At 37.9% G+C, this 27,375-nt stretch overlaps 1 protein-coding gene across 1 annotated transcript in view; it reads right to left on the reverse strand.

The window, feature by feature from the left end:
* The window catches only part of Glp2r (glucagon like peptide 2 receptor), a 76,767-nt gene that overhangs the window by 36,999 nt on the left and 12,393 nt on the right, over positions 1-27,375 (reverse strand). Inside the window, exons 2-4 of the mRNA XM_027946948.2 lie at positions 21,209-21,296; positions 20,047-20,151; positions 15,495-15,616 (exon numbers count right to left, since the gene is read on the reverse strand). Coding sequence (XP_027802749.2) covers positions 15,495-15,616; positions 20,047-20,151; positions 21,209-21,296 — 315 coding nt within the window. The remainder of the gene's footprint in view (positions 1-15,494; positions 15,617-20,046; positions 20,152-21,208; positions 21,297-27,375) is intronic.

Here is a 27,375-nt window from a genome sequence, read left to right on the forward strand (position 1 = left end):
CAGATGAGGATCGAGACAGAGCCTACAACCCCCAACCACATATCCAGGGCCACCGTGGGTCTAGGCATAGACTGAGATGCGTCCAGGCTCCCCAACATGCCTCTACACCTCTCCTTTGCTATGCTTGTTGACATCCAGGCAGGGTGGCTTAGACTGCTCTCTGTCACATCTCAGAGCCCACCGAGGGTCTCACCCCATGATGGATGCACCAAGAGTCACCATATCATAACAGAGTTGTGTCTAGGACAAGAGCATGCCTGGGAAATGAGGACAAGCTCTTTGTCCCTGGGAGTGCTATTCCGGGAGTCTCTGAGTCCTCCTCCCTAGAGGATTGGGCCAAATTTCTGTCTGGATGAATAATTTTTCATAGATGATTTTTTTTTGAAGTTGGCCCAATAGAACAGAGCCATGTTTTTTCTCTAAGTCCCAGGATAGCCTGAATGTGAACAGAGACCATTTATTAGAAATTCTGTGTTATTAAGCACGATTTTCCAATGGAGTCCCACCTTCTCCCTCAATCCTTTATGCATATTGCAGTCAAGATTAGGCTTCTCAATAACTTTCTGTGCAAACACCCACAGTAAATACTTTTTTTTTTATTGGTTGTTCAAAACATTACAAAGCTCATGACATATCATCTTCCATACATTTGATTCAAGTGGGTTATGAACTCCCATTTTTACCCCAAATACAAGTTGCAGAATCACATCAGTTACACATCCACATTTTTACATAATACCATATTAATGGCTGTTGTATTCTGCTACCTTTCCTATCCCCTACTATCCTCCCTCCCCTTCCCTCTCATCTTCCCTCTCTACCCCATCTGCTGTTGTTTAATTCTCTCCCTTGTTTTTTTTTTTTCACAGTAAATACTTAATGTCTACCAAATTAGGTATTGAACTTCTTTGCATAATTTGTGATATGTCAGTATGTTTTATATTTATGCATAAACTGTACATACGTAAAGTCTAAAAGCTGATAAGTCTGGATAAATGAGTATATCTTTGATTTTATCACCATAATAAAAATAATGAACATTCCCATAACCTCCCCCAAAAGTTTCCTCATGACCCTTTGTGATATGTCTCCCCTTTCCCTCATCCCTAGCTCATTGCTATTCACCCCCTGCCCAGGGAAATACTGTTCTGCTTTCTGTCATTAGAGATCACTTTGTATTTTCTAAAATTTTATATAAACAGACTATTTTGACATGTTACTCTTTCGTCAGGCTTATTGCATCTGGAGTATTTATTTTGAGGTTCCTTCATGCCATATCATGTTTCAATAGTTTGTTCCTTTTTTAGTGCTGAATAGCATTCCACTGTGAAAATACCACACTTTATTTATCCTCTTACTTACTGGTGGGCGATTGGATTGTTTTCAGTTTGGGGTTTTCACAAAGTTTTTATGAACATTTCTGTGCAAGTTCTTGTGTGGACATAGGTTTTTATTTCTCTCAGATAAGTACCTAAAAATAGAATGGTGGAAGAGTATGGTGTATAGTTTAACTTCTTAAGAAACTGCCAAACTGTTTTCTAAAGAAGTGGTAGCAATTTACATTTCCATCAGCCCCATATGAGCTCCTTTGCATTCCCCCAATACATAGTACAATAATTCTTAAATTTTAACCATTCTAGTGGTATGCAGTAGTACCTCACCATGGTTATAATTTGTACTTTCCTAAAAAATATGATCTTGAGAATCTTTTCATTGCTTATTTGCCATCTGTGTATTTTACTGGGTAATGTATTTATTCAAATATTTGTCCATCTTTTAAAGTGAGCTGTTTCTCTTCTTATTTTTGAGTTGCAAATGTCCTTTTTTATAGTCTAGGTTCAAATCTCTTGTCTTGCAAGTATCTTCTTTCATTCTGTGTATTTCCTTTTAATTTTCTTAGTAGCATGAGTTAGTGTTAGGTCTTCCTATTTTGTTCTGTTTCAAAGTCATAGTGACTCCTACAGATTCGTATAAATTCTAGAATCATCTTGTTTATTTTCACCAAAATCATTCTTGGATTTTTATTGGAATTGCATTGAAACCATGGGTCATTTTAGGAAGATTGACATCCTAATTATTAAGTCCATGAACATGGTCTATCCCCCACTTTAGTTAGGTTTTAAAAATTTTGCTCAGCGAAATCTTTTGTCAAATATACCCTTACTTGTTTCATATTTTAATGCTGTTTTTATTTTCTTAATTGCAATTCTCAATCACTCGTTGCTAGTATATGAAAATACAGTTGATTTTTGTATTTGTTCTGTATTTCGAAAACTTGTTAAATTCACTTATTAGGTTTAATACTATTCAGTGTAGATTCCTTGGAATTTTTTTCTATGGACGATCATGCTATATTTGAATAACAACATTTTTACTTCTTCTTTTCCAAATTCTATGCCCTTTGCCTCCTTCTTTGCCTGTTTCTCTCTTTAGGACTCCAGTACAATGTTGAATAGAAGTAGGAAAAAATAGAATAACTTCCTTGTGAAAGATATTAGGGGAAAATGGTCACTCACCAATTAATATGATGTGAGCTACAAGGTTTTTAAGATGCCTTTTATATCGATTTTCTGTGGCTGCTGTAACATAGTACCACAAAATTGATGGCTTAAAAATAATATGATTTAATTCCCATAGTTTTGGAGGTCAGAAATCCAAAATCAGCTTCAGCTCATAACAAAATGTTGGAGGCTGCAGAAAATAATCAATTTACTGGCCATTTCTATGTCTGCATTTATTTTTTCTGGCTCTCTTTCTCATCTTCACTGTCTGAAATGTAGAATCTTCTTTCCTCTCTAACAGTACTTTCATCCCTAATCCCACTATCCTCTTTCCTTAGGACACTCCTGTTTACCCTGGGCCCACCAGGATCACCCGGGATAATCTTCCCTATCTCAAGACCCTTAACGTAATCACATCTGAAAAGACCTTTTGTTATATAAAGTAAATGCTCACAGGTTCTGGAGATTAGGACATGGACATCTTTAGGAGGCCATTATTCAACCTACCATGGCTTTATCCGATTGAGAAATCTCCATTTTCTCCCTTAAAGACTGAGAATTTTTATCATGAATGGAGGTTAAATTTTGTCAAATGCTTTCTGTTTGTCTATTGGAAAGAATCACCTAGATCATCTTTTTTAGTCTGTTAATATGATGAATTTCATTGAATAATCTTCAGATGAATCAGACCAACAAGTTGCCTTTTTGGTTTAAGTGCACTTGATCATGATATATGAATTTCATGTTGTTGGACTCAGTTTGCTAAAATTTTTCCAGGAATTTTTGTGTATGCTCCTGAGGGATACCAGTCAGTAATTTTATTTTCTTGTAATGTTTTTGTCTGATCTAATGATGGCCTCATAGACTGAGTTGGGTAGTATTTCTTCCTTTTCAATTTTTTTGGATAGTTTGTGTGGAACTGGTATTATTATTTTGTCCTCTATTTCTTCCTTAAATTTTATCAGTTTGGACTTCATGAGCTTTAAGAATATGTTACTAGGTATTAATATTTAGGATTGGGGCTGGGGATGTGGCTCAAGCGGTAGCGCGCTCGCCTGGCATGCACGGGGCGTTGGGTTCGATCCTCAGCACCACATAAAAAGAAAAAAATAAAGATGTTGTGTCCACCAAAAACTAAAAAATAAATATTAAAAAATTCTCTCTCTCTCTCTCTCTCTCTCTTAAAAAAAGATTTAGGATTGATATGTTCTCATGGTGAATTTGTCTATTCATTATTATTCATTATTATAAAGCATCTCTCTATAATCCTAGTAATATACATTACTCTAAGAGCTATTTTGTCTAATATCAAAATAGCCATCCCTCCTTTCTTCTGATTAGTGTGTATATATATATATATATATATATATATATATATATATTTTTTTTTTTTTTTTTGGATGGGATGCCTCTTTTTCATCTTTTAAATTTTAACCGTAGTCTATAAAGTAAATGTTCTCTGGATAGCATGTACTTGGGTTTTGCTTTGATTTTTCTCCTTAATACAACCTTATTTAGAACATTTATATTAAAGATGGCTTATTTTGTATTAGTTTTTAATTCTATATTTTCTTTTTTGTGACATTAATTAGTGACTTTTTATTCTTTGTGATATATATATCTTTAATCCATTAATCCCATTTCTAGGAATCTTCCAAAGGATGTACTGCCACAAATATGAAAAAATGTATACATAAAGGTTATGGCATTATTAAGAATAAAAGTTTGGAAATAACCCAGATCACCATAGAATAGGGCTGAGAAAACTGTAGTAGATACATGATGTGAAGTACATACAAGCAGCTGTGAATACATATTTCTAGAAAATGACACACAATGATTTCCAGGATATGTTGTTAAATGGAAAAAAAAAATAAGATAAATAGTAAGATATGTTGTACACAGCATTCTGTGTAAGGAAAATGGGAAACAACATATTTACATATTTGCTTAGTTTTGCAACAAGAAACAAGATATAATTATAAAAATGATAATAAATGATATAGAAAATAGAGAATAATAAACAAAATAATAATAGGTAATAATAATAATAATAATAATAATAATAATAATAATATGATACAATGATTAAAAAAAAAAACAAAGAATAAGCCAGAAAATAATCAAATTGATTGCTTATAGGAATAGGTAAGGATAGGGTGGAGGACATAGTGTCAAGAGTCAGAGATCTTTTTTATGTAGTTTTGGCTTTCAAACCCTGCCAATATTTTATGTATTAAAAATAAAATTAATACACCAACAATGATTTTGATAAGACAGAAATGAGGGAAACCATCCCATACCATTCACAATAGCTTTTTTAAAATATTAGGAATAAATTTAACCAAAAGATCTCTACAATGAAAATTAGAGAACACTGAAGAAAGAAATTGAAGAAGACCCCAGAAGATAGAAAGACCACCCATGTTCATGGATAGGAAGAATTAATATAGTTTAAAAAAAAAGGGCCATTCTACCAAAAGTAACATACAAATTCAATGCAATCCCCATCAAAGTACCAATGACATTCTTCACGGAACTAGAAAAACAGTCCTAAAATTCACTTGAAAGAAATAAAAGATCTGGAATAGCCAAATCAATTCTAAGCCAAAAATGCAATGCTCTAGCCATCACAATACCTGACTTCAAATTACACTGCAGAGCTATAGTAACAAACGTTGCGTGGTATTGGCATAAAAACAGACACAAGACTAAGGGAACAGATCAGAAGACACAGAGATAAAACCACACATCTACAGTCCTGATCCTTGACAAAGGTGCCCAAAACATACATTGGAGAAAAGACTACCATTTTAACAAATGGTGCTGGGAAAACTGGTTATCCACATGCAGAAGAATGAGACTAGACCCTTATCTCTCACTCTGCACAAAAATCAACTCAGAATAGATCAAGGACCTCAGAATTAGACCAGAAGCTATGCAACTCCTAGAAGAAAACAGAGTCAACACTCCAGCATATAGGCACCAGCAATAAGTTCTCAATAGGACCCCCTCAAGCTCAGGAAATAATGCCAGGAGTTAGTAAATGGGATGGAATCAAATTAAAAAGCTTCTGCATGGTCAAGGAAACAATTGGGAATGTAAGAGAGAACCTACAGACCGGGAGAACTAACTACTCTTCTGACAGAAGATTGATATCTAGGATATATAAAGAACTAAAATCTATAATCTAGAATATATAAAGAACTAAAAAAAAAAAACCCTAAATAATGCAATTCATAAATGACAAATGATTTAAACAGACACTTTTCAAAAGAAGAAATACAAATGACTACCAAATACATAAAAATATTCAACATCTCTAGCAATCAGGGAAATGCAAATCAAAACTACACTGAGATTTCATCTCAGAACGGCAGTCATCAAGAATATAAACAATAATAAATGCTGGAGAGGGTGTGGAGAAAAAGGAACACTTTTACACTGTTGGTGGGACTCCAATATGTGTGTGTGTGTGTGTGTGTATGTGTGTGTGCATATATATATATATATATATGTATATATACATACACACCTTGGCTAGTTCCATAGTTTGGCTGTTATGAATTGTGCTGCTGTAAACATGGATCTGCATGGATCACTACAGTATGATACCATTCTTTAATTCTTTAAGAGTGGTACAACTGGGTCATCTGGTGGTTCCATGCCTAGTCTTTTGAGACCTCCACACTGATTTCCATATAAAGATTAAAGATATATATATATATATATTACCACTATGGAAATATAAAGATTTATATTTATATTTTATATTTATGTCAAATATAAAGATGTATATTCCATATAAAGATAAAAGACATATATATTACCACTATGGAAATCAGTGTGGAGGTATCTCAAAAGACTAGGCATGGAACCACCAGATGACACAGTTGTACCACTCTTAAAGAATTAAAGAGTGGTATCATACTGTAGTGATCCATGCATATCCATGTTTTCAGCAGCACAATTCATAACAGACAAACTATGGAACTAGCCAAGGTGTCCATCCACGGACGAACAGATAAAGAAAATGTGGTGTTTATACACAATGGAGTTTTAGTCAGTCATTAAGAAAAATGAAATTATGGCATTTGCAGGAAAATGAATGGAACTTGAGACCATTATGTTAAGCAAAATAAATCAAACTCAGAAGGTCAAAGATCTTATGTTTTCTCTCATATGTGGAAGCTAGAGAGGAAAAAGGAAAAGAAAGGTGGTGGGGCAGGGGTCTAATGAAAATCAAAGGGAGATCATTAAAGGGACCAGGGGGCAGAGAGAGAGAAGGGAGACGGGAAATGCTGGAGAGTGATATGGGCCATATTGTATTATTATATTGTGCGTGTACAAATATTTAACAACAAATCATTATGTACAACTACAGTGCACCAAAAAATGTAGAAAGAGAAAAAATAATAATCAAATCAGAGAAAATGGCGAAAAATCCTTTACACTAATAGAAACAAGTGAACATAAGATGACTATGCGGAGAAAATAATTATTTCAAACAATTATGAACACAATATTCCATGCTTGGGATATAGCCTAGGGACCAAAATAACTGCAAGGAAATCTCAGAATGTACCAAGTAGGTTTATATTTTCAGTTACGTTTTTATATGTATATTTTTCTATTTGTTCTTTTTAGATCTACATGACAGTAAAGTGTATTCTGACATGTTATACATACAGGTAGTATAACTTCCCATTCTTGTGGTTGAACATGACGTGGAGTTATACTGGTTGTGTATTCATATACGAACATAAGAAAGTCATGTCCAATTCATTCTACTGTCTTTCCTATTCCCATCCCTCCTCCCTTCCCTCCATTCTCCTTTGTCTAATCCAGTGAACTTCTATTCTTCCCTTCCCCCAACTTATGGTGCATTAGCATCTACATATCAGAGAGAACATTCAGACTTTGTTTTTCTAGGATTGTCTTATTTCACTTAACATGATAGTCTCTAGTTCCATCCATCTATTGGCAAATGCCATCATTTCATTCTTCTTTATGGCTGAGCAATATTCCATTCAGTGACTATTTTAACATCTTAATTTTGAAACTATTTTGTATGCATTATAGGCAAAGATAAATAAATAATTATGATAATGTTACTAGGAAGCAAGACTTCACTGAAAAAAAGATACATAAATACAAAGTAAAAGAAAGTTTAAAAAAATCCTAAATATCATATTTAAACTAGAATTGTCAATATGAATCTTGATTTAATTTTTTTCCCTTAAGTCTATATAACAGATTTAACTCTGCACCGTTGTAATAGTAAAAAGCACACCTTAGTACTTAGGCCTTGAGTTCTAATGCCATTTCTCCACTTAAAAAACTTAAGACCCCTTTAAGAAGCAGCAGATTCTAGGCCTAGAGCAGGGAAATCCAAATGAGCATAGACCACAATGTGTCAGGAAATAAGCAGGTGCTCAAATAATAACAAGGTTATAACTAAAGGGTACCAGAGCCAGTTTGAAGGGATTTCAGTAACTAAACCTAGAATGTTTTTTGTTTTGTTTTGTTTTGTACTGGGGATTGGACCTAAGGGCTCTTAATCACTGAGCTACATCCCCATCCCTTATTATTTTATTTTTTTATTTTGAGACAGGGTCTCCCTAACTTGAATAGGGGCTTGCTAAGTTGCTGAAGCTGGCCTCAAACTTGTGATCCTCCTGCCTCAGCCTCCCAAGTCGCTGGGATTATAGGCACACACCACTGAACCCAGTTAAATCAAGAAAATTTTGAGCATCAAAAAGAATAATGATTACCAGCAAATAAAATAATTTTAAGTTGAGTCACCAAAAACAGGTGGTGAATGGGTGAGATCTTTGCAGAAGAAAGGAGGCTAATAAATAGGAATGGTAGGTCTTAATTGATTCCTGCAGGCATCATTGATAAAGGCTGAAACTCTGCTAAAAGTCTGTTAAGGAAAAAGATAAACACGTGGTACAAAAGTATAACACCACCAATTACCCAGCAAGTACAAAATGAGAGACACGGGTCTCTCTACCTGGACCAAGTGATTGAACATCACACCATTCTCATGCCTCATCTCCCATATTGGTCAGGAGGTGTGATGTCATCCAAGATACATAGCACTTGGGAAGATTAACTTGCATGTCATCAAACTTATAAACCTATCTTCTGGTTTACAGGAAATACAGAGGAGGGAGGAATAAGTTTAATGACAGCCCAAAAAAACAAACAAATCCAATCCAGATTATGGGACATTCTTTTTTTTTTTTTTTTTTAAAAAAAAAGGTCTCTTCAACAAACCTATGTCATGGGAGAAAAAAAGTAGGGCAAACTGTTCTAGATTAAAATATACTGCAGTATAGAAAGCTAAATGCAATATTTGAACCTGTATTAGGTCCTGGTCCAGGGCAGAAAAACTAGAAAAAACTGGGGGAAACTTGAAGATGGATATAACAGATGATAGGATGTAATCACTATTCATTTTATTTAGTTAGGATAAATAGAGTTATGTGAAATAATGCTCTCAATCTTAGAAGATAACTGATTAGTATTTAGGGGTGAAATTTCATGATGTCTGCAAACTTCAAATGTTTCAGAAAAAGAGAAAGAAAGCAAAAGCGAATATGGCCAAATGTTTAACCTATTTTGAATCTAGATAGTGCATATCTTCTTATTCTTTTAATTTTTCTACACGTTTAAATATTGCAAAATAAAATGTTGGAGGTTATATGTAGATATATTAAAATAACCTTAGAAATTAAAATTAATCATTAAAACGATATACTATGTATTAAAATTATATCACGTGCATACATATCTATTGATGTATGTGTATAAATTAAATTCTGTATTTTAAGAATAGAAAGCACTCTTTATAAGGGCAAAGAAAGCAGCTTGAAGTAAGGCAAAAATAATGATTTACTTCCATACTACTTAACACAATTCCATACTAAGGAATCTAAACATACTGGTTAATGCTTATGCATATACATACGCACACACACCATCTTCTTGAGGAGTGCCACTTAACATGCAAAGGACCCCCATTAGCTGGGAGAACATAACATATTTTGCTTGCCAAAACTCTGAAGGAAAAAGATTTACTAACATTGGCCTTTTTTGGGCAAAATTTCAACCCACTATTAGAAATACAGGTAAACATGGACAGAAGGCTTTTTTTTTTTTTTAAGTATTTAAATTCTTGGAAATACAGCCTTTTGCAGAGGGGAGGAGATTATGCCCTTTCCCTCACTTTTCTAAAGAAAGAAATCTTTACTTCCTGTCTTGGAAATGCAGTTTTTAAATATTGTCTTGCTGACTCAGGAATCAAGGAGACCTGAGCAGGGTTCACACCTGCTGATAAACTTGATTCTTAACTTTGGTAGTTGATCTATAAAAATCATCTGGGGAACTTTAGAACCAGTGTGGCAGGTCAATTGAGTCAGAATGTGTGAAACCCTTTGGTCAGCACTGATGGCGTGCCTACTGTATGTAAGGGCTGTTGTGCACCCCAGTATAAAAGGCTAAAGGTATTCAAATCTGACTATTACTTTCTGATTATTCTCAAGATAGCTTACATGACAAGAAGGAAGATAGGAAACAAACACAATTTGCTTAATTCAAGGCATACAATCAGCAAGACTTTGGTGTTATAACAAAAGCTAAGCAGATTACTTAATAATTAATATAAATAAATTGAATGCAATTCAACAGCAGGTGTCACTTTGATCCCTTTAAGAGGTGTGACCTGTCACGCAGTAAAACTACCTATGGAACACAGAATTCTGTCAACTCAAACCAGGTAATAAAGTTTAAAAGTGGTTTAGAAAGAATTTCCTGAGGACGTGGAAGATATGTTGGAAGGGAGGTGAAAGAGGAAGAATATCACCTGGTACATGGCGTGGTCCTACTTACTGGCTTGTGAGAGCTGGCTGGTCACTTTTCAGTGAATCAGTGGGAAAACAACATTATTAAAAATTAAACTGTCAATTTGTAATGAAATAGGTATATTAAAACCAAAAGCTCTAAATACTCAAAATTAATCACTTGTTAATTATTTTTCTGCATGTTTGCGTTCAGTGCCATTGGGGTAATGTTGTTGTATCTGCCTGGAGGAAACACTCATGGTGGCTGGTGAGCACCTCTCTCCTTTCTCTGTATCCAGTGGTATCACATTGGCAAGCTGAAGTCAGCCCTGGTGGTGGTATTTACACCCCAGGAACTGGCAAATATGAGACGAGAGCCTTTCTTTTTCCAGGGGTAGAAGCAAGTAACCAACTGTCAAACATTTACTAGCACACCTGCACTACTGGTATGGATAACCCAAACAAACCAACCTCTGGTCTATAGGCAACCATGTCCCCTGACGGGGGAACCCCTACTTTCAAAGGTCAGTTTCTTTCTTCATTGTGAAAGTTTTATTTTTTTGTCTTAACTGTGGCAACGGTTAACCAAACCATTCCATTTATTACTAGTTTTGTGTTAAATTCAGATATAGGATTTTCCTTAATATGTTTTACAAAAATTTCTGAATATGCAGCAAATTTGAAAGAATTTTATAAAGAGTACCTGTATATCCACACTCATTTTCTACCATGAAACTTTACCTGACATCATTACATTTCACCTTCTATTCATCCCTCATATACAGATTTTTAAAATTACTTGCCAATGTAATGGGTATTACTACTTAGAGAACATGGTGTATTAGAGGATCCAATTATTCAGTATTATTGTTCTGATTTGAAACATCTCAATAAGTACTTGATTTTAGACTTAAGTTGGAAACAATGAAAACTATTGAGATATTTAAGAAAATTTAAGACTCATCATTTAACCTTGGCATATTCAATGAATTAGAGTTATTTAAGAGTGAAGAAAGATGTGTTTGTTATAATCAATATTTAATATATTTAAAACATTTCAAAGTATTTCATACGTACAAATGCAGTTAAAATTTTAGAGAATTTAAATAACTAGTGTTTAAGTGTCAACAAAAATAAAAGATCTCCTTAAAAGTATTAAAACTTGATTGATTTATAAATAAAATAATAAAGTACATAAGTTGACCTTAATAATGTCACAGAAAACTAAGTTTCTGATTTTTGAAAGTCAAATGAAATATTACATTAAAAAAAAAAAAACAGGCTGGGATTGTGGCTCAGCAGTAGAGCGCTCACCTAACGTGTGCTGAGGCCCTGTGTTCGATCCTCAGCACCACATAAAAATAAATAAAATAAAGGTATTGTGTCCAGTTTCAACTAAAAAATAAATATTAAAAAACAAACTAACAAGCAGACAGAGCAGAGAAGCCACTATAATAGACAACAAAAACAGAGGTTGACAGACTGTTTAAAAAGTTGGACACCAGTCTGTGGTTTTATTGGGAGGTGGTAGAACCTTTAAGAGGTGGGGCCTAATGGGAGGAAATTAGGTCACTGAGGCTGTGCCCTTGAAGGAGATACTGGGACCCCAGCCCCCACCCTGTCCCTCTCTCTTTTCTTCCCTGCTGCCACGAGGTGAGCAGTTTCTTTCACCATGTGCTCCTGACATTATATGTTGGACCACCATGGGCCAAAAGCAATGAGGCCAAGCAACATGGACTGAAATCTCTCAGTCAAAATAAATCTTTCCTCTTTATAAGTTGATCACCTCGGGTGTTTGTTATAGTAACAGAAAGCTGACTTATAGTTTAGATGTGATTTGTCCCCCAAAAGCTCATGCGTGAGACAATGCAAGAAATGATTGGGTTATGAGATCCTTAACCCAATCTGAATTAATCCCTTGATAGGGATTAACTAAGTGGTAACTGAGGGCAGGTACAATGTGGCTTTCTCTCTTCCTCTCTCTCCTTCATGGTGTGATGTCTTGAGCCACTTTTCTCCACCATACTCTTCTGCCATGATGTTCAACTTCACCTCAAACCCCAAGGAATGGAGCCGGCTATCTGTGGACTGAGGTCTCAGAAACCATGAGCCCCCAAAATAAACTTTTCCTCCTCTAAGTTTTTTGTGTCAGGTCTTTTGGTCACAGCAGTGAAAAACACTGACTAAAATGCTAACAAACAAGCCATACAAAGAGGACATTACCAGCCCCGTCTCATTCATGAGTGGAGAGAGGCTTAGTGGCTCGGGTCACACAGATAGTTTTTCTAGAACTGAACTCTTTGCTTTTCCCTGTCCCCAAACTTTAAACTATTAAAATACCTGTAGTGTTTGATGGGAGAACATTCAAATGATTTTTAAAACCTACAAAATTTCAAAATCCAATTAAATGATGAAAAAAGTCACAACTTAAGGGATAGGGGAGAAGAGTGCTTTGCAGCTCAAGTTAGGATAAACAATAAGGTAGGGAAACATCTAGAACCCAGGAGAAATTGAAGGCAAGGCCCCTCTCTTGCTATGCCTTCTATCTCAATGAGGGGCATTTCAGGGCTGGGGTTGTGGCTCAGTGGTAGAGTGCTCGCCTACTATGCGTGAGACACTGGGTTCGATCCTCAGCACCACATAAAAATAAAATAAAGATATTGTGTCCACCTATAACTAAAAAGTAAATATTAAAAAAAATTAAAAATGAGAGGCATTTCAAATCCCCCCATACATCCAAGTCAGACACCTGAGATCTCAGGGCCCCTGAGGAGAGCTGGGGAAGTCATTCCAAGTACAGGGAAGAGCAAATGGAAAGTCTAGGACCAACCCTGGAAGACTCACTTCACTCAGGATTTCGCATCACACACTGGTAGTGGGAGTCCATCTGCTCTTTGACCCTGTCTATGTTTTCCCTTCTGTCAAGAATATGCTCGTTCTCATCCTTCCCACAGCCATCTCCTTCCTTCCCACCCTTCAGGGCTCAGGTTGGCCAGCCTTCCTTGTCCCCAGTGTATATCAGTGTCCCCCTCTTCTGTATGCCTGGGCATCCCCTTCTTCTGTACCAGCCATTATGGGGCCTCTCTGCCCCCTAAGACTCTCAGCTCTTTGAAATCAGTATCTGCATTTCAGCCACTGTTTATTCCTAGTGCAAAACCCGAGCACACAGTGGGTCCTCAACTCATGTTTATGTCTGGTCTATTTGAAAGAGACAAGAATGTGGCCCAATCCTCAAGAATATCAGTAATAATAAATGCTGGCGAGGATGTGGGGGAGAATCCTTTCCTCACTTATACACTGTTGGTAGGACTACAAACTAGGATAACCACTTTGGAAAGCATTAGGGAGATTCCTCAAAAGCCTAGGAACGGAACCACTACAGGCCTCAGCTATTCCACTCTTTGGAACTGGAATCAGCAGACTATACGATAGTGACACACACACATGCCAATATTTATAGGAGCACAATTCACAATAAACAAGTTATGGAAACAGCCAAGGTGTCTGTCACAGATGAATGGAAAAAAAGAAAATGTGGCCTGTATACACAATGGAGTTCTACTCAGCCATGGCAAAGATGAAATGAAATCATGTCATTTGCTGGTAAAGGGACGGAACTAGAGAACATCAGGCTAAATGAAATAAGCCAGACTCCGAAAGTCAAGAGTCGAATGTTTTCTCTCATGTGCAGAAGCTAGACAGAAATAAGGAATTTAAAGGGGGCGATCTTATGAAAAGAGAAGGGAGAACAGTAGTGCCCAGGAAGGGGACAGAGGGAGAGGGAGGGAAGGAGGGCAGGGGACTGGCCTAATTATGCTAAGTGCATGTGAGAAGATATCACAATGGATCCCACTTTGCTGTGTCAAGTATAAAGCACCAATTTTAGGAAATAAATAAATAGTAGGAAGACCAGTTGAATAGAGAAGGGGGGACAGGAGGGTAAGAGGAAGTACTGCATATGAAATGGAACAAGTTATGCTATGTGCCTATATGAAAATGTCACATGAACCCACTATGATGTATAAATGCAATGCACTGCGAATTTTTTAAAATTGGACCCTAGGCATCCTCCTCCTCTCTTCCATGTGCTCCCTTGCATTGGGACTTGAAGGAAGGTGGACAGGATTTGGACAAACAGGAGATCTTTAGGGAGAAAGGCAGGAGCCCAAAACCAGAAAGTAGAGAAGAGCTGGGCCTGAAGAGACTCCAGAACAGGATCCTGCAAAGAGAGCACACAGAGAGATGTCTGAAGCTCGGATTCGTTCGTTCCTCTGGCTTTTACTGAGCTGCCAGGATGATTTGCTGAGCAGTTACCACCCTGGATCCCGGTGGTAGGGCAGTAACTCCTACTTAGAGCTTGCTGACTTCATGTCAGATTTACTCCTCTGAACTTTATGTCTCTTAATGCTCTAAATCCTCACAACCATTGCAGGCAGCAAACGCAGTCGCCATAGGATGGGCAAGGTAGCAGAGGCACAGAAAGGTGAAGTGACTGGTGCCAGGTTTACAGCCTGAAGTGACGCCCAGATATGAAGTGCCTGGCTATGCCGTTGGGCTCTCGGACCCCAGGCACTGCTACTCTCATCTGCATTCTGATGAGAGGACTGGATAACAAACAAGCAAACAGGAGAATTTCAGGGCATGACCAACGCAATATAGGAATCCCACCAGGGATGTGGTGGAAATGTGGTTCAGTGGTAGAGCACTTGCCTAGCATGTGGAGGGGCCTGGGTTTAACCCTCTCTGTGTGCACACACACACACACATACACACACAAATGGCAGAAAGTGACCATGGAAGGTCTGGATTGGGTAGTCATGGACGACTTCTTTCTGAAGGAGAGAACTAAACTAGAATCTGAAGGATGAGAAGGAGCCAAACACAGGAGAGCTGGGGGAGATGATCCAAGCACAGGGAGTGGCAAGTACAAAGGCTAGGACCCACTTCCCTTGGGATTTCATGTTTCACCTTATTAATGGGAGAAATTCCATGGCGGGTGCTGCTTTGCGGGGTAGCGGACCTTCCCTTGCCAGGTTGGAGTGAGACAATCTGTTGGAAGGCCCTTTCTGTGGCCCCTACAGCTGAGTGCCCCAGAGGAGGGTGGTTTGGGCCTTGGGCACCTTATCACCAAGCCGGACAGACTCACGTTTTGTTTGAAGCTGTGGTTCTCGGAGCATTCGGAGTCATCCTGCCAAATATCTGTGGTGTTCACTAGGGTCTGCCAAGTTCCCCGAGCCAAGCAGTGTCTGTAGGCTCTTCCTGAGCTCTCTGAAAGTAAACAAAGCTCTAGAGGAAAGGTCAGAACACACAGCCCATTCCCTGAGCACGCTGGAAGGCCCTCACCCTGGCCACAGAGCTGTGGAAAATCCCAGGGAAAGGGATTTTTTTTTTTTGTTTCCCCCTTTGGGGGCTCATTAGCATCCTTACTGTTTATTTGGGACAGAAAGAAAAACATGAAAGCCTCTCGATTTCGTAACAAACCATGATCCACTAATGTCTGCTGTGTTTACCCGAAGTCTCCGGAGTTAGAACAGTCCCTGGTGACTCAGAGATGTGATAACCCCTGGAAGGTACAGCCCAGCTGGGAGACACCGACCTGGGCTCCTGCACTTGCTCAGTGGTGCATCGCTTCCTGATACCCAAGAAGAGCATGCAATGGGCATGAGGCGGACAAATTGGAGCTAAAGCTTGATGTGTCACCTAATGAGTGGGTGTCCTGGGCTCAGCCCTCCCTCTCTGTGCCTGCAGGTTTCTTCAACAAGAACTAGAACCATCATGATGCCACCCTCTGGATCTTGAAGGAGGATTAAAGGAGTGTGTGTGTGTGTGTGTGTGTGTGCAGATGATGGGCAAATTGTTCTGTCCACGCTGAGTGCTGTGGTAACTTAGTCACATCTACTCCAGGAGCACCTCCTGAAGCTACTACTACCTGGAGGGCCAGGATCTGGACTTGCAAAATGAGAAGTGGAAATCTGCTGGATTTTCCTAGACCAGACCCTGCACATCACAGTCCAGCAGTAGCTATTTTCTGCATTTAATCATTGGGTACCCACATAGTACGTCCACCTGCCCAGGCGACAGTTTTGCTAGGGTGTCTAAGTGACATCTCAAACAATAGGCCCCAAACCAAGTTCTTCATCTTCTCAAAACCTAATCCCCCTACACTCTTTCCCACCTTGCTAGATGGCAAACCCAGCCTGCCAGTCCTCTGGCTCCAAGCCTTGGTGTCAATCTTGCTTTCTGTCTCCTGTAGCTAATCATCTATACTTTCAAATATATCCAGAATCTGACCACTGCTTTTTACTGTGTCCTTCTCTCCTAAGTGGAACCATCATCTCCCCTGGAAAGATGTCTCCTCTGACAATTCTGCCCCTCATATCTATGGATAAGATGTCAATCAACAACCTGGATAAGATGTCCGTGGCATCATGCCAATATCTACTCACTATCTTCCAAGGACTTGAGAACGCATCAGAATCTTTTCATGGCCCCTACAAAGCCTTGTCAGACCGGACCCCCAAATCTCTCTGCCCTAACTTCTTATTGCTTTTCTTCCCCTTCCACTCAAACCACATTTGTCTCCTTCTCTTTTTGAAACAGACCACCCATGCTCTCCACCAAGGGCTTTGGCACCTGGAAACACCTCCACTATTGGCTAAAACCTTTACCTCCTTTAAGTCTTCACTGAGACACCAGCTTGTCATTGAATCCTTCCCTGACTACCCAACTTACAGTCACCACCCACTCCTCCCCTCCTGTGCTCCCATTCCTTCCCCCCAGCTCTAACTTGTGTAAAATGTATCACATCCATACTTACCAATGATGCTCGCTGATTTTTTTGTCTGTCTGTCTTGCTAAAACATGAGTCCAACAGGAGAATTTTATTCTGTTTGGATCATTACAATATCCCAGGTGTTTATAAATAATGCCTGGCATACAATAGAAGCTAAATAAATATTTGTTGAATGAGTGAATGACAATAGTTCCCTTGACACTTGTGTTCTTCATGCCAATCATAACACTCTATGCTGTGCCTGCTAGGATGAACCTGGCAAACTCAAAGTCTAGGCAGGAGATTGCGAATAAAAAGCGCCATCCGCCATCATAAATTCTGGCAGAGACGGCACAGGTTAGAGAAGAAGCCTCAGGAAAGCAGAGGGCCATTGCACTATGGAGAGAATTGCTGGAAGAATTTTCTAGAAGGATGAAAGATTTAATAAGGTGAGGATTAAAGTTGAATTTATTGATGTGGGCAGAACATTTGAGGGGGCATCCTGCGCAGAAGAGTGAACAAAGGCACTGGGTGCCGACCGCTGGGAATTGTTTGGCTGGAGTGGCAGGAAAATGGCAGAGGAAGGGGGGAGAATGATGGACAGATCAGCAAGGCCAAGCTACAGGTCAGAGATGCCATTTATAGGTGTTGTAAAGGGAACCAACATAACCTTCTGATTGGCATTTTTAAAATCCTTGTGCAGGGTGGTTGGAAGGGGTCAGATCTGAGGCTGGGGATGAGGAGATTGGGAAGCCACACAGACAGTGCTGCTGAGCTCCACCAAGGTACCAACAGAGGGGCATGGGAGGGAGGGGAGCCAAAGGACCAGCTACGGTGGAGCCCACTCCTGGGTTGGAGAATTATTTTCCTCTCCTCTATTTCCCACTTCTCTCTCTCCCTCATTTTCTACACCATCTGATAAAAAGTCTCAACTGTTCTGCCTCCAATGTTTTTCTTTGATCTTCCCCCTTCTCCCCAACTTCTCATCTCTGCCTGATCCCTTTGCCTGGACCACTGTAGTAGCTTCCAGATGCACCTCCCTCCCCACCGACCCCACTCCCCAGTGCAACAGCTACATGCGGTCAATGTTGTCCTCCGTAACTACCAATCTTTTGTGTCCTTCTTATGCCTTATCACGTTCTGGGGCTCCATATACTCTTCCCCTACAGAGGAAAGTGGAAAACCCCTCATGGAATACACTATTTCTTTCAGTCAGTCCCCAGTCTCACTGATCAGTTGTAGAGGCCAAGAAAACCTGTATTTATTATCTCACTCTCTTCCATCTTGAATCATGAAGCTCATTCCTTTAAAGAATGCTTCTGCATCCCTTTACATTTGTAGAGGTTCTTCTCCAAACCCTTCTATCGTCTTCACGTGCCCGTTTTACTTTAGGAACCCATGTGGTTTCTAAAGTTTTAATGAGAAAAATACTTTAGGAATCGACTTGGATTCCAAAGACCTAATTGAGTGGGAGAGTCACTTCCCATATTTTGCAAATCTCACTGCCTTTAGTACATTCCAGAAGCCCAGAACCTACTTCTTAAAAAGAACCTTTAATTCAATTTTCTTGTAAACGTGGAGTTTGGATTCCTGCTTTATCCTAAAGCTCCTGAGAAGGAACAGATGGTGAAGCTGGGAGGTGGTGGTCATTCTCTGCACCCCTGAGGAATGTGTGGACGTTTGGAAGCTGAAAGACCGTGAAGGAATCCAAGGGCCTCCATCTTTGATTCAGCTTTAGCTCCACTTACAGAGCACCTGCTAGATGGCCAATTCTGGGTGTTCCTTCTCATTTGTTCCTCAAAGTAGTCTAAAAAGTTAGCTATTCCTCTCTTTCCGGACAAGGAAACCACCGTTGAGCGGGCTCCAGGAACTTGTCCAGTCTCAAGAGTATAAAACAGAGGGATTGAGTCTTAACTTCAGAGTCTGACTCTGCATCATTGAGTTCCTTCCACCTCACTAAGCTGTCTCTCATGGGAACTGTTTGCCTAAACCATCCAGACCCCTCTGTCTATCCAGTTCTCTAGTACCTTATCTCCCAGCCTCCCTGAAAAGCTCACAGCCTCATGCCTCCTGGACTGATTCCAACTGGATTTCATCAGAGAACAGCTCCATAAAATATGTCAGTAACTCTCTCACCCAGAAGTGCATCTTCCTTTTAGGCTGTGTGTGTGTGCATACATGCACACACACATGCATGAACATGCATGTGCACTCACTAGAGGCCTCAAAATATTAAAACCAAAGAACCACGGAGGTGATTCTCTATTGAACTGACATTTCTCAGAGGCTCACTCTCACCTTCTTTTACCTGGAGCTTCATAACTGCATAGTTATGCAGTTAGTTTTAGTTGTCCTTATATTTGTGCATTGCCTTTGGTCATAGGTAACAGAATTCTAACGAGTAATGGCTTCCAGAATAAAATGACCAAGATGTTGGGCTTCTTGGGCAGGGATGGTTTCCTGAGTAATATTTACTTCCTTTAAACAGGATTGGGGTCAGCTAAGTGGTTAAGTGCTCACTCAAATCCCATGGCACTTGAAAGTGCCAATTCAATGGTACTTCCATCGAAAGCTGATGCAAGGGAAGGTTTAAGTCCTGCCTCTGCCTGCTCTCCATGACACTGACCATTCTTAACCTGGAGTGCAGTCAGATTCTGTGGGAGCCAGGTCTGGACTCTGTCATTTATGAAGTCAAGGGAGCTGCTGTATAAATGAAACGCCCAAGAATAGTAGAATTTCAGCAAACAAGAGGAGAAGAAGAATGATATATTACCAAAAGCTTAGAAGAACACCTTTGGGGCGTGGGGAAAGGACTTAGGAAAAGTAGTTGGCTGGAGCCTCCTCTCTAATTAGCATCTGATGAGTTTATCCAGGAGGGACTAGCCTTGAAAGAAATTGTCAGAAAGTAGTAAGTTAGGCTTATTACCTTCATTCCACCAAGGTAGGTATGATGGGCAGGGAACGGAGACATTTCCAGGAGAAGAATGAGGCCAGCACACATACTGATCAAAGGTTCCATTACAAAATATGCCTAGGGAGAGAAGAACGAACATCAATATTTGAGCACAGGGCCTCTTATAGAAGCAGAAGGGGCCTGGATCCTAAAGCCCACCTTGCTACTGAAAGAAGCTATGTGGGCCTCCCTCTCTAGATATGTAAAAGATGAAGAATGATTTGGGCAGCAGAGGAATGCAGCCCCAAACGTGGTGCCTTTATCTACTCAGTTTAACCCTAGTCAGTTAATGTAATGTCCATGTCATGCTAATTTTGCTTTATGTGAACCAAACTCTCGCAGAAACTCTGGGTCAGAAGGACACTTGGAGATCCAGCCAAAAAGCCTTATGTTCCATAATTAATTTGATTAAATAATTGTCAAACCTTCACCAATTAGATCCCAGGACACACCTACGATGAAATATGCAAAATAACAAGCTGATTTAAGGACATCTGTGGGATCTAGGTTCCTGGTCACATACTCATAAAATGACACAAATTCAATCTATAACAATTCAGTTGACAAATTACTCATGATTGAAGACTAGGCAGTAATTGTAGCAGATAGCTTTCGTCAAAGAGGGCTGCATCCATACACATCCCATGTCATGTTACTTTATAGTGAGAAGTGGGTTTATGGTCATTCTCCTTGAGCCTGGGGAGAACTTTGTAACTGTCTCATCCAACTGAGCTTGGCAGAAGTGATGTTGTGTGACTTCTGAAGCCAGGTCATACAAAGTGATATGGGCTGTCATTAGGCTAGCCCTTAGGAACCCAGCCATCTGCTGTAAGGAATCCCAATCCATGTGGACAGGCCATGCATATGGGCTACCAGTTGCCACTTGACTTTCAGCTGAGAACCAGCATCAGCCAGTGGACATGGGAGGAGGCTTTGGGTGATTCCGGCTCCCGAGTTTTGAGTCTCTCAGCTGAACCCCAGACATGGCTGAGCAGAAACCTGTCAGGCCCACTGTGTCCTGTCTGCATTCCTGATCCACAGGAACATTGAGAGACACATGATTATTACTATTTTAAGCCACTAAGCTTTGGGGCAACTTGTTACACAGCCACAGATAACTAATACATGTGCTTACCAGAAGGTTTCTTAAGTAAGTCTTTTAGACACTTCTCTTTGTACTGAGCCCACTTCCGAGTTGTCTCCTCAAGGAGAGATCCTGTGGCCTGAGCAGACAAAAACAAGGTAACTCCCAGTTAGCTGCAAGCTCAGATGTAACCCTGTTATTTCACACCGCAATTCTCAAACCTTCCCACTGGCGAAATGCCCACAAGATGGTGTCCCAAGGAGACTTGGAGTGAAGGTCCAAACAGATATCTCACCTGGGACCTGGACACGACACATGGAATCACGTGTTTGGTTGGCAGGATGAAGCCAACCAAAAGGTTCTTTGTTGCTTGGGGCGCAAACAACAACCAATCTAAGCCAGCCCAGGCCACACACAGTGACAACTAATTCCAGTAACCATGGTAACCCCTCCCTGGAGCACAGACTAGACAGCACCAAAACATGGACATATGTCACTGGGTGCAGCAAAGGTTCAACCAGAACTGCTAGTAACTGGACATATGAAACACAAAAGACCTCAGGCAAAATTTTGGACTGTGGAGAACCCAGAAGAGTTCTCCAGCCACATGGCCAAGACAAAATGGTGGATGAGTCCCACCTCCCACATTTTTTGCGGGCTTCCCATTGGTCCTTTCATTGTCACTCAATCAGGGCTTTTGGTCCCAACTCCCAGCCACTAACCTGTACTTCCTGCTTCACCCAGGTCTACTACCAGAGCTACACAGATCTTACATTTTACTTAAGAATGCTCACCTGTAAATACTAAGGAAAGATATCTTTTTCAGGCAAAATCTGATTCCACAGGCTTCTACGTTGCCCTAAGCCTGATTTGCCCTCAAAGCTAAATAACTTGATTTTTTTTTTTATCCCTTAACAGCTTCCTTTAAAATCCTTCCTTTTTGAAGACACAAATTGGGTGTCAACTACTTTATATACCAACTGAGATATGAAAAATTGTGCTCTATATGTGTAATAAGAATTGTAATACATTCCACTGTCATGTATTTAAAAAAAAATAAAATCAATTAAAATAAATAAATAAATAAAATCCTTCCTTTTCCTCTTTATGGTTGTTACTAAATAATGTTACATTGATGAGAGATCATTCATATGCTTATTGAATTTTGCTTTTAATTTTGGAGATTATGAGGATGCATTTTCTTGCCACAGGTACAAAAGCCAGCATCATGAGATCTTTTCTCACAATGTTCCTATAACAACCAAGAAATCCTCATTCTTCTCATTCCTGACTATATAATTATAAAAAAAAGAGTAAATGTATACACAAGGATTTTATTTTAACCACATCATGTGATGTCATTAATATAAAAAGTGCACTACTAGTCCAAGGTAAAATAAATGGATCCAAATACTTTGAAGAGCCACATGGTTTGATGAGACTTATTTTAAAATTCCATGGTTATATAATAGTAACTTATACCTTTATTTTTAATACATATCTTTCCAGTTATTTGGATAATCTATAGTCCTTAATTCATAGAATAGTTAACATATATGTCTATTTGTTTAATTAATATGTATCTATTTCCTTCAGCAGAAAACACATAATTTATATTTCTTATACATGCATTTATCCGATGTTCTGCTTTTTATAGTTACAGATATTTAAGATAAATGTATTTTACTATAAAATACCTATTTCAAAATATAATACAACCATCAAATAATCTCTAATTCTCAAATTATTGTACAAATTTTTATAAGATGGTAAACAGAAATGATTCTGTCAACAAAAATGTCTAATTGCTGTACCTATATTTTCACTGAGATATTTCTTCTTATCAAGATATAATAATATGTTTAGATTCTAAGATTTATATAAATGGTTCCAAAGTATAACCAAGAAAAATTCTAAAAGGACAAGAATATACTTCCACAGAGAGGAAGCACACCTTGGAGGTCCTAAGAAGAAGAAAGAAATCATCTTTGGGTAAAACAAGGTCTTTATGTTCTAGATTTTAATGATTAAAAACAAATTTCTAAATAAGGAAATCCTTATATCATTATCTTTATTTATTTATTTTTTAACATGATTTCTTTCTCTTTTTTTTAAGAGAGAGAGAGAGAGAGAGAGAGAGAGAGAGAATTTTTTTAATATTTATTTTTTAGCTTTCGGCGGACACAACATCTTTGTTTGTATGTGGTGCTGAGGATGGAACCCGGGCCGCACTCATGCCAGGCGAGTGCGCTACTGCTTGAGCCACATCCCCAGCCCCCTTATATCATTATCTTGACAGATGATATAGAAAGTTAAAATAATTGAAAAACAGATTTATGTACAACTGGATTGACTATAATAATTTGAACTGATTAATTCTAGGATATTTCAGACTTTCCCCCCCCAAATTTTATTATACTAATATGAACCAAGATTTTTTTCCATATTTTGACATGATAAAGACCTATTAAAATGTTCTTTATTTCCATTAAGTAAGGCCTTTATTTGCCTAGTGATTCTTGTTAAGACAAGGATTAATTTTAGTGAATAAATTCACAATCTTGATTAAACAATAACATTTTAAAATGCTGACTTAAATTCCAATTTTGACACTTTCCCTTGGAGGCTAAAATTGATTGATTCAAAGACATCATTGGATGTTTATGGGATTTAGGAGAACATTTTATTAGGATTGGTGTTCTCCAAATTAAAGTAATACATTAGTTTTGAATAATAAAAATTCTAAACTTTGTTGGAAATTCATTTGTAGTATATAAATTTTCTAACTGGACCTATAATCCATGAAACATTGTAAGACTTGTATATTGCTCCCTACACTGGGAAGTAATCTTAATCATATTTTCTTTTTTTTAATATTTATTTTTTAGTTGTAGTTGGACACAATACCTTTATTTCACTTATTCATTTTTATGTGGTGCTGAGGATTAAACCCAGGTCTCGCACGTGCAAGGCGATTGCTCCTCCGCTGAGCCACAACCCCAGCCCCTTAATCATATTTTCTAGAAGACAATTAAGAGACACCTATTGGGGCTGGGGATGTGGCTCAAGCAGTAGTGCACTTGCCTGGCATGAGTGCGGCCCGGGTTCAATCCTCAGCACCACATACAAACAAAGATGTTGTGTCCGCCGAAAGCTAAAAAATAAATATTAAAAAAATTATCTCTCTCTCTCTCTCTCTCTCTCTCTTTAAAAAAAATTAAAAAAGAGACACCTATTTAAAGGATAGTATTCTGAAATATAGAGATATTTTGAGACCTTCTCTCAGGAAGAAATGAGGGTTCCTTTTAAAATTGTTCATTTACACATAATATCAAAATGAACCAACTAGTCTATATACTAAAAAATTACAATGGTTAATAAAAGATGTCTCATTTTCATATCTAGTCTCAATTACTACTAACAGAGAAGGCCTTAAAAAATTACCTACTAGGAAAAAAGATCAAAGGGGACCTAGCAAACTTAACATAGACCAGAATAAATTCAGGGAGATTTTCAAGAGAGCCAAGTTCATGTATTGAAATATTTCAAAATTTATGCCAGATACCTAACCCTATCTACAGAGATATTATGCTATTATTTATGTAAACTTTAAAATAGAGGACCATCTTAAAAATGGTTTTAAAGGAGATTTATCTTAACCATGTCCCAATAACACAGAATAGGAACAAAACTAACAGTCTATCTGAAGCACAGACAACTCCCCCAAATTTATTAATATCCAACAGGTATACAGAATACCTAAAAAATAATTTTAGAAAGCCTTTATAAAAATCCTACTATTTTCATAGAGAGATTTAAAGAGACAATACAGCACCTTAAACTTATAGGGGGCCACTCATTTTCAAAAGTTAGCCCTCATCATTCCAAGGGATCTACAGAGGTTAGTTAACATAGTCAAGTTTGGATATTACACCATAGTTGAATGGAGACCAATGAAGGAAAGGAAAGGTAAACATACAGACAGGAAAAAAAATTAAAATACTAATCTTACCCCAAGACAAATAAACCTTCTGGTTAAAAATTTTACTTCTTTTCTAAGTTATAAACAGATTTTTGGAAGCCTCTAAACATGGAAACAGGGTCTTAACTTTGAGCCCCTGTCAACAGTTTGTCACTGAGGAAAACAACCCTAAAAATAGTTACCCCTAAAATATTAGACAGACAGCCATAAATAAATCAGCTCAACAGCCGATAGCTTATTTTAATAAGAAATTTAACATGATAGAGCTTTTCTCAACATTAATAATATTAGATGATGCCTTATGTACATTGATATTTTTGAAATTGGTAAAACCATAAATTATACATAATTATTAGAGCTAATTTTACTACATTAAATAAAGTTATTAAGGATGCTCATAAAACTGTTTCTTTATACACAAAGATTATTTTGACATGAGATCCCTAAAAATGTTATTACTAGCTCAATGTTATATAAAATTCTAAATTAGATCACTGTCTTAATATTGTTGACTTGTTTTTACCCATTAATATTTGGGATATTAACTCCCTACACTTAGGTCAACACTAAGTTTGATAACAACAATGACAGTTTTTCATGGATTCATAGATTTAAAAAATTCATTTCTCTATTTCATTCTTTATTAATGGTTAAAAAATCTTCTCTAGGCTTATTTAACATATGTACTTCCTATTTTAGATAGATGTCTATATTTTTCTCATGCCCACCACTCCTAAGTTATAAACTCTTGACTCCATTCATTCCAAATTAAAATAGCCAATTGGAGTTCATCTGAAGCTAATTTCAAAATATAAATTTTTATTATATTCTTCATTTTTAGTGATTTTATTAAAGTCAAAAATTAAATCATACATTAATAAAACAGGTTTCTAGTCACCATAGTCCCTCTCCAACTCACTGATGTTGGACTTAACATAGCTAGTAGATGACTTTTGTCAAAATTCAGAACAAACTAAGTATGGTAAATCTTTTCTTATTACGCAAATATTGTACTATTATCTATAACTTTAATGACTTATGCCAGGACTTTGCTCAATTTTATTAAATTTTTTAAAAAGTGGGGGAAACAGGACCCCCCACACACATAATAGATCTTACATAGTATTTTTAAAATTTTTCTTAATTTTGATACTGAGAGTCTTACTGCTGCTAGAACATGATTTAGTAAGTTAAATCAAATCAAATGATAGAGTTTAAACCGGTCATCATGGAAAGGTTGAAAATCCTGACACAGGAAGGTAAATCTCCCAGCTGCAAAGTTTACAGCCATGCAGCTTCACAAGCTTGTCAGGTATGTAAAAATTATGAACAAACTTCTATGGACCCATTTCTCAGGTCCATTATTTAATGTGCAACATGGACTAAAAAGTCCACCCATGTAACTAGATTAATTGTACTGACTCTAATGGTCACTTATACCCATATGTTGATCCTATGGTAAACAGGCTGTCTGGGAGTATCTTTTGAGAAAAAGATAGCATATAAGAAACCTAAACCAGCTGATTATGCTGGTCCTTAAAAATTAAGACTATATACATCTGGACAATTGTCAAAATAGAATTTTTGTATACAAGCCAGTTATTTACATAAAATATCCACCAATGTATTATAGCCCTAATCCTTCTACAATAGAAACTGACGCCTTTTCTCAGTGGATGGATTGTGCATGTCTTGCCTGTACAACATGAGCTGTCTGGAAATAATGGATATATTTTAGGTTGGTCTCCTAAAATTACATGAGGATCCTAGAAACCTTAATCCTCAGTGAGATGGCACCCAAAGGACGTTTTGATGTTTGACTTCTGCCTTCAGAATTGTTACATTACTGACAGACCTAAAAGACTCCTTAAATGTGAGAATTGAGAGAAAGATGATTGAATATCCTGAAACCTATAAAAGGTACAACTTGCCTAATTTTATTGCTAGTTGTAGTAAAGAAAAAATACATTGATCCTTCATCAATGTTCCTTTGTCCTGTTGCCAGCTAACATGCTGAGGTTAATATTCAGGCTTTGAAACAGGTGCATGCCAATTAATCAGACCTAGGCAAGCTCTTGATCTCATGATCCTTGAAGGGACTACTTAAAATATTATCTATTATTCCTACATTACTGCCTTTTTGGCTATGTCTTTAAAATGCACAACACGTGAATTTTTCTTAATAGTTTGACTTAAATTACTTCCAAGATCCTTCATAGTCAGATAAGTGCTGATG

This window comes from Marmota flaviventris, chromosome 17 (genome assembly GCF_047511675.1).
Source record: "Marmota flaviventris isolate mMarFla1 chromosome 17, mMarFla1.hap1, whole genome shotgun sequence".
NCBI lineage: Eukaryota > Metazoa > Chordata > Mammalia > Rodentia > Sciuridae > Marmota > Marmota flaviventris.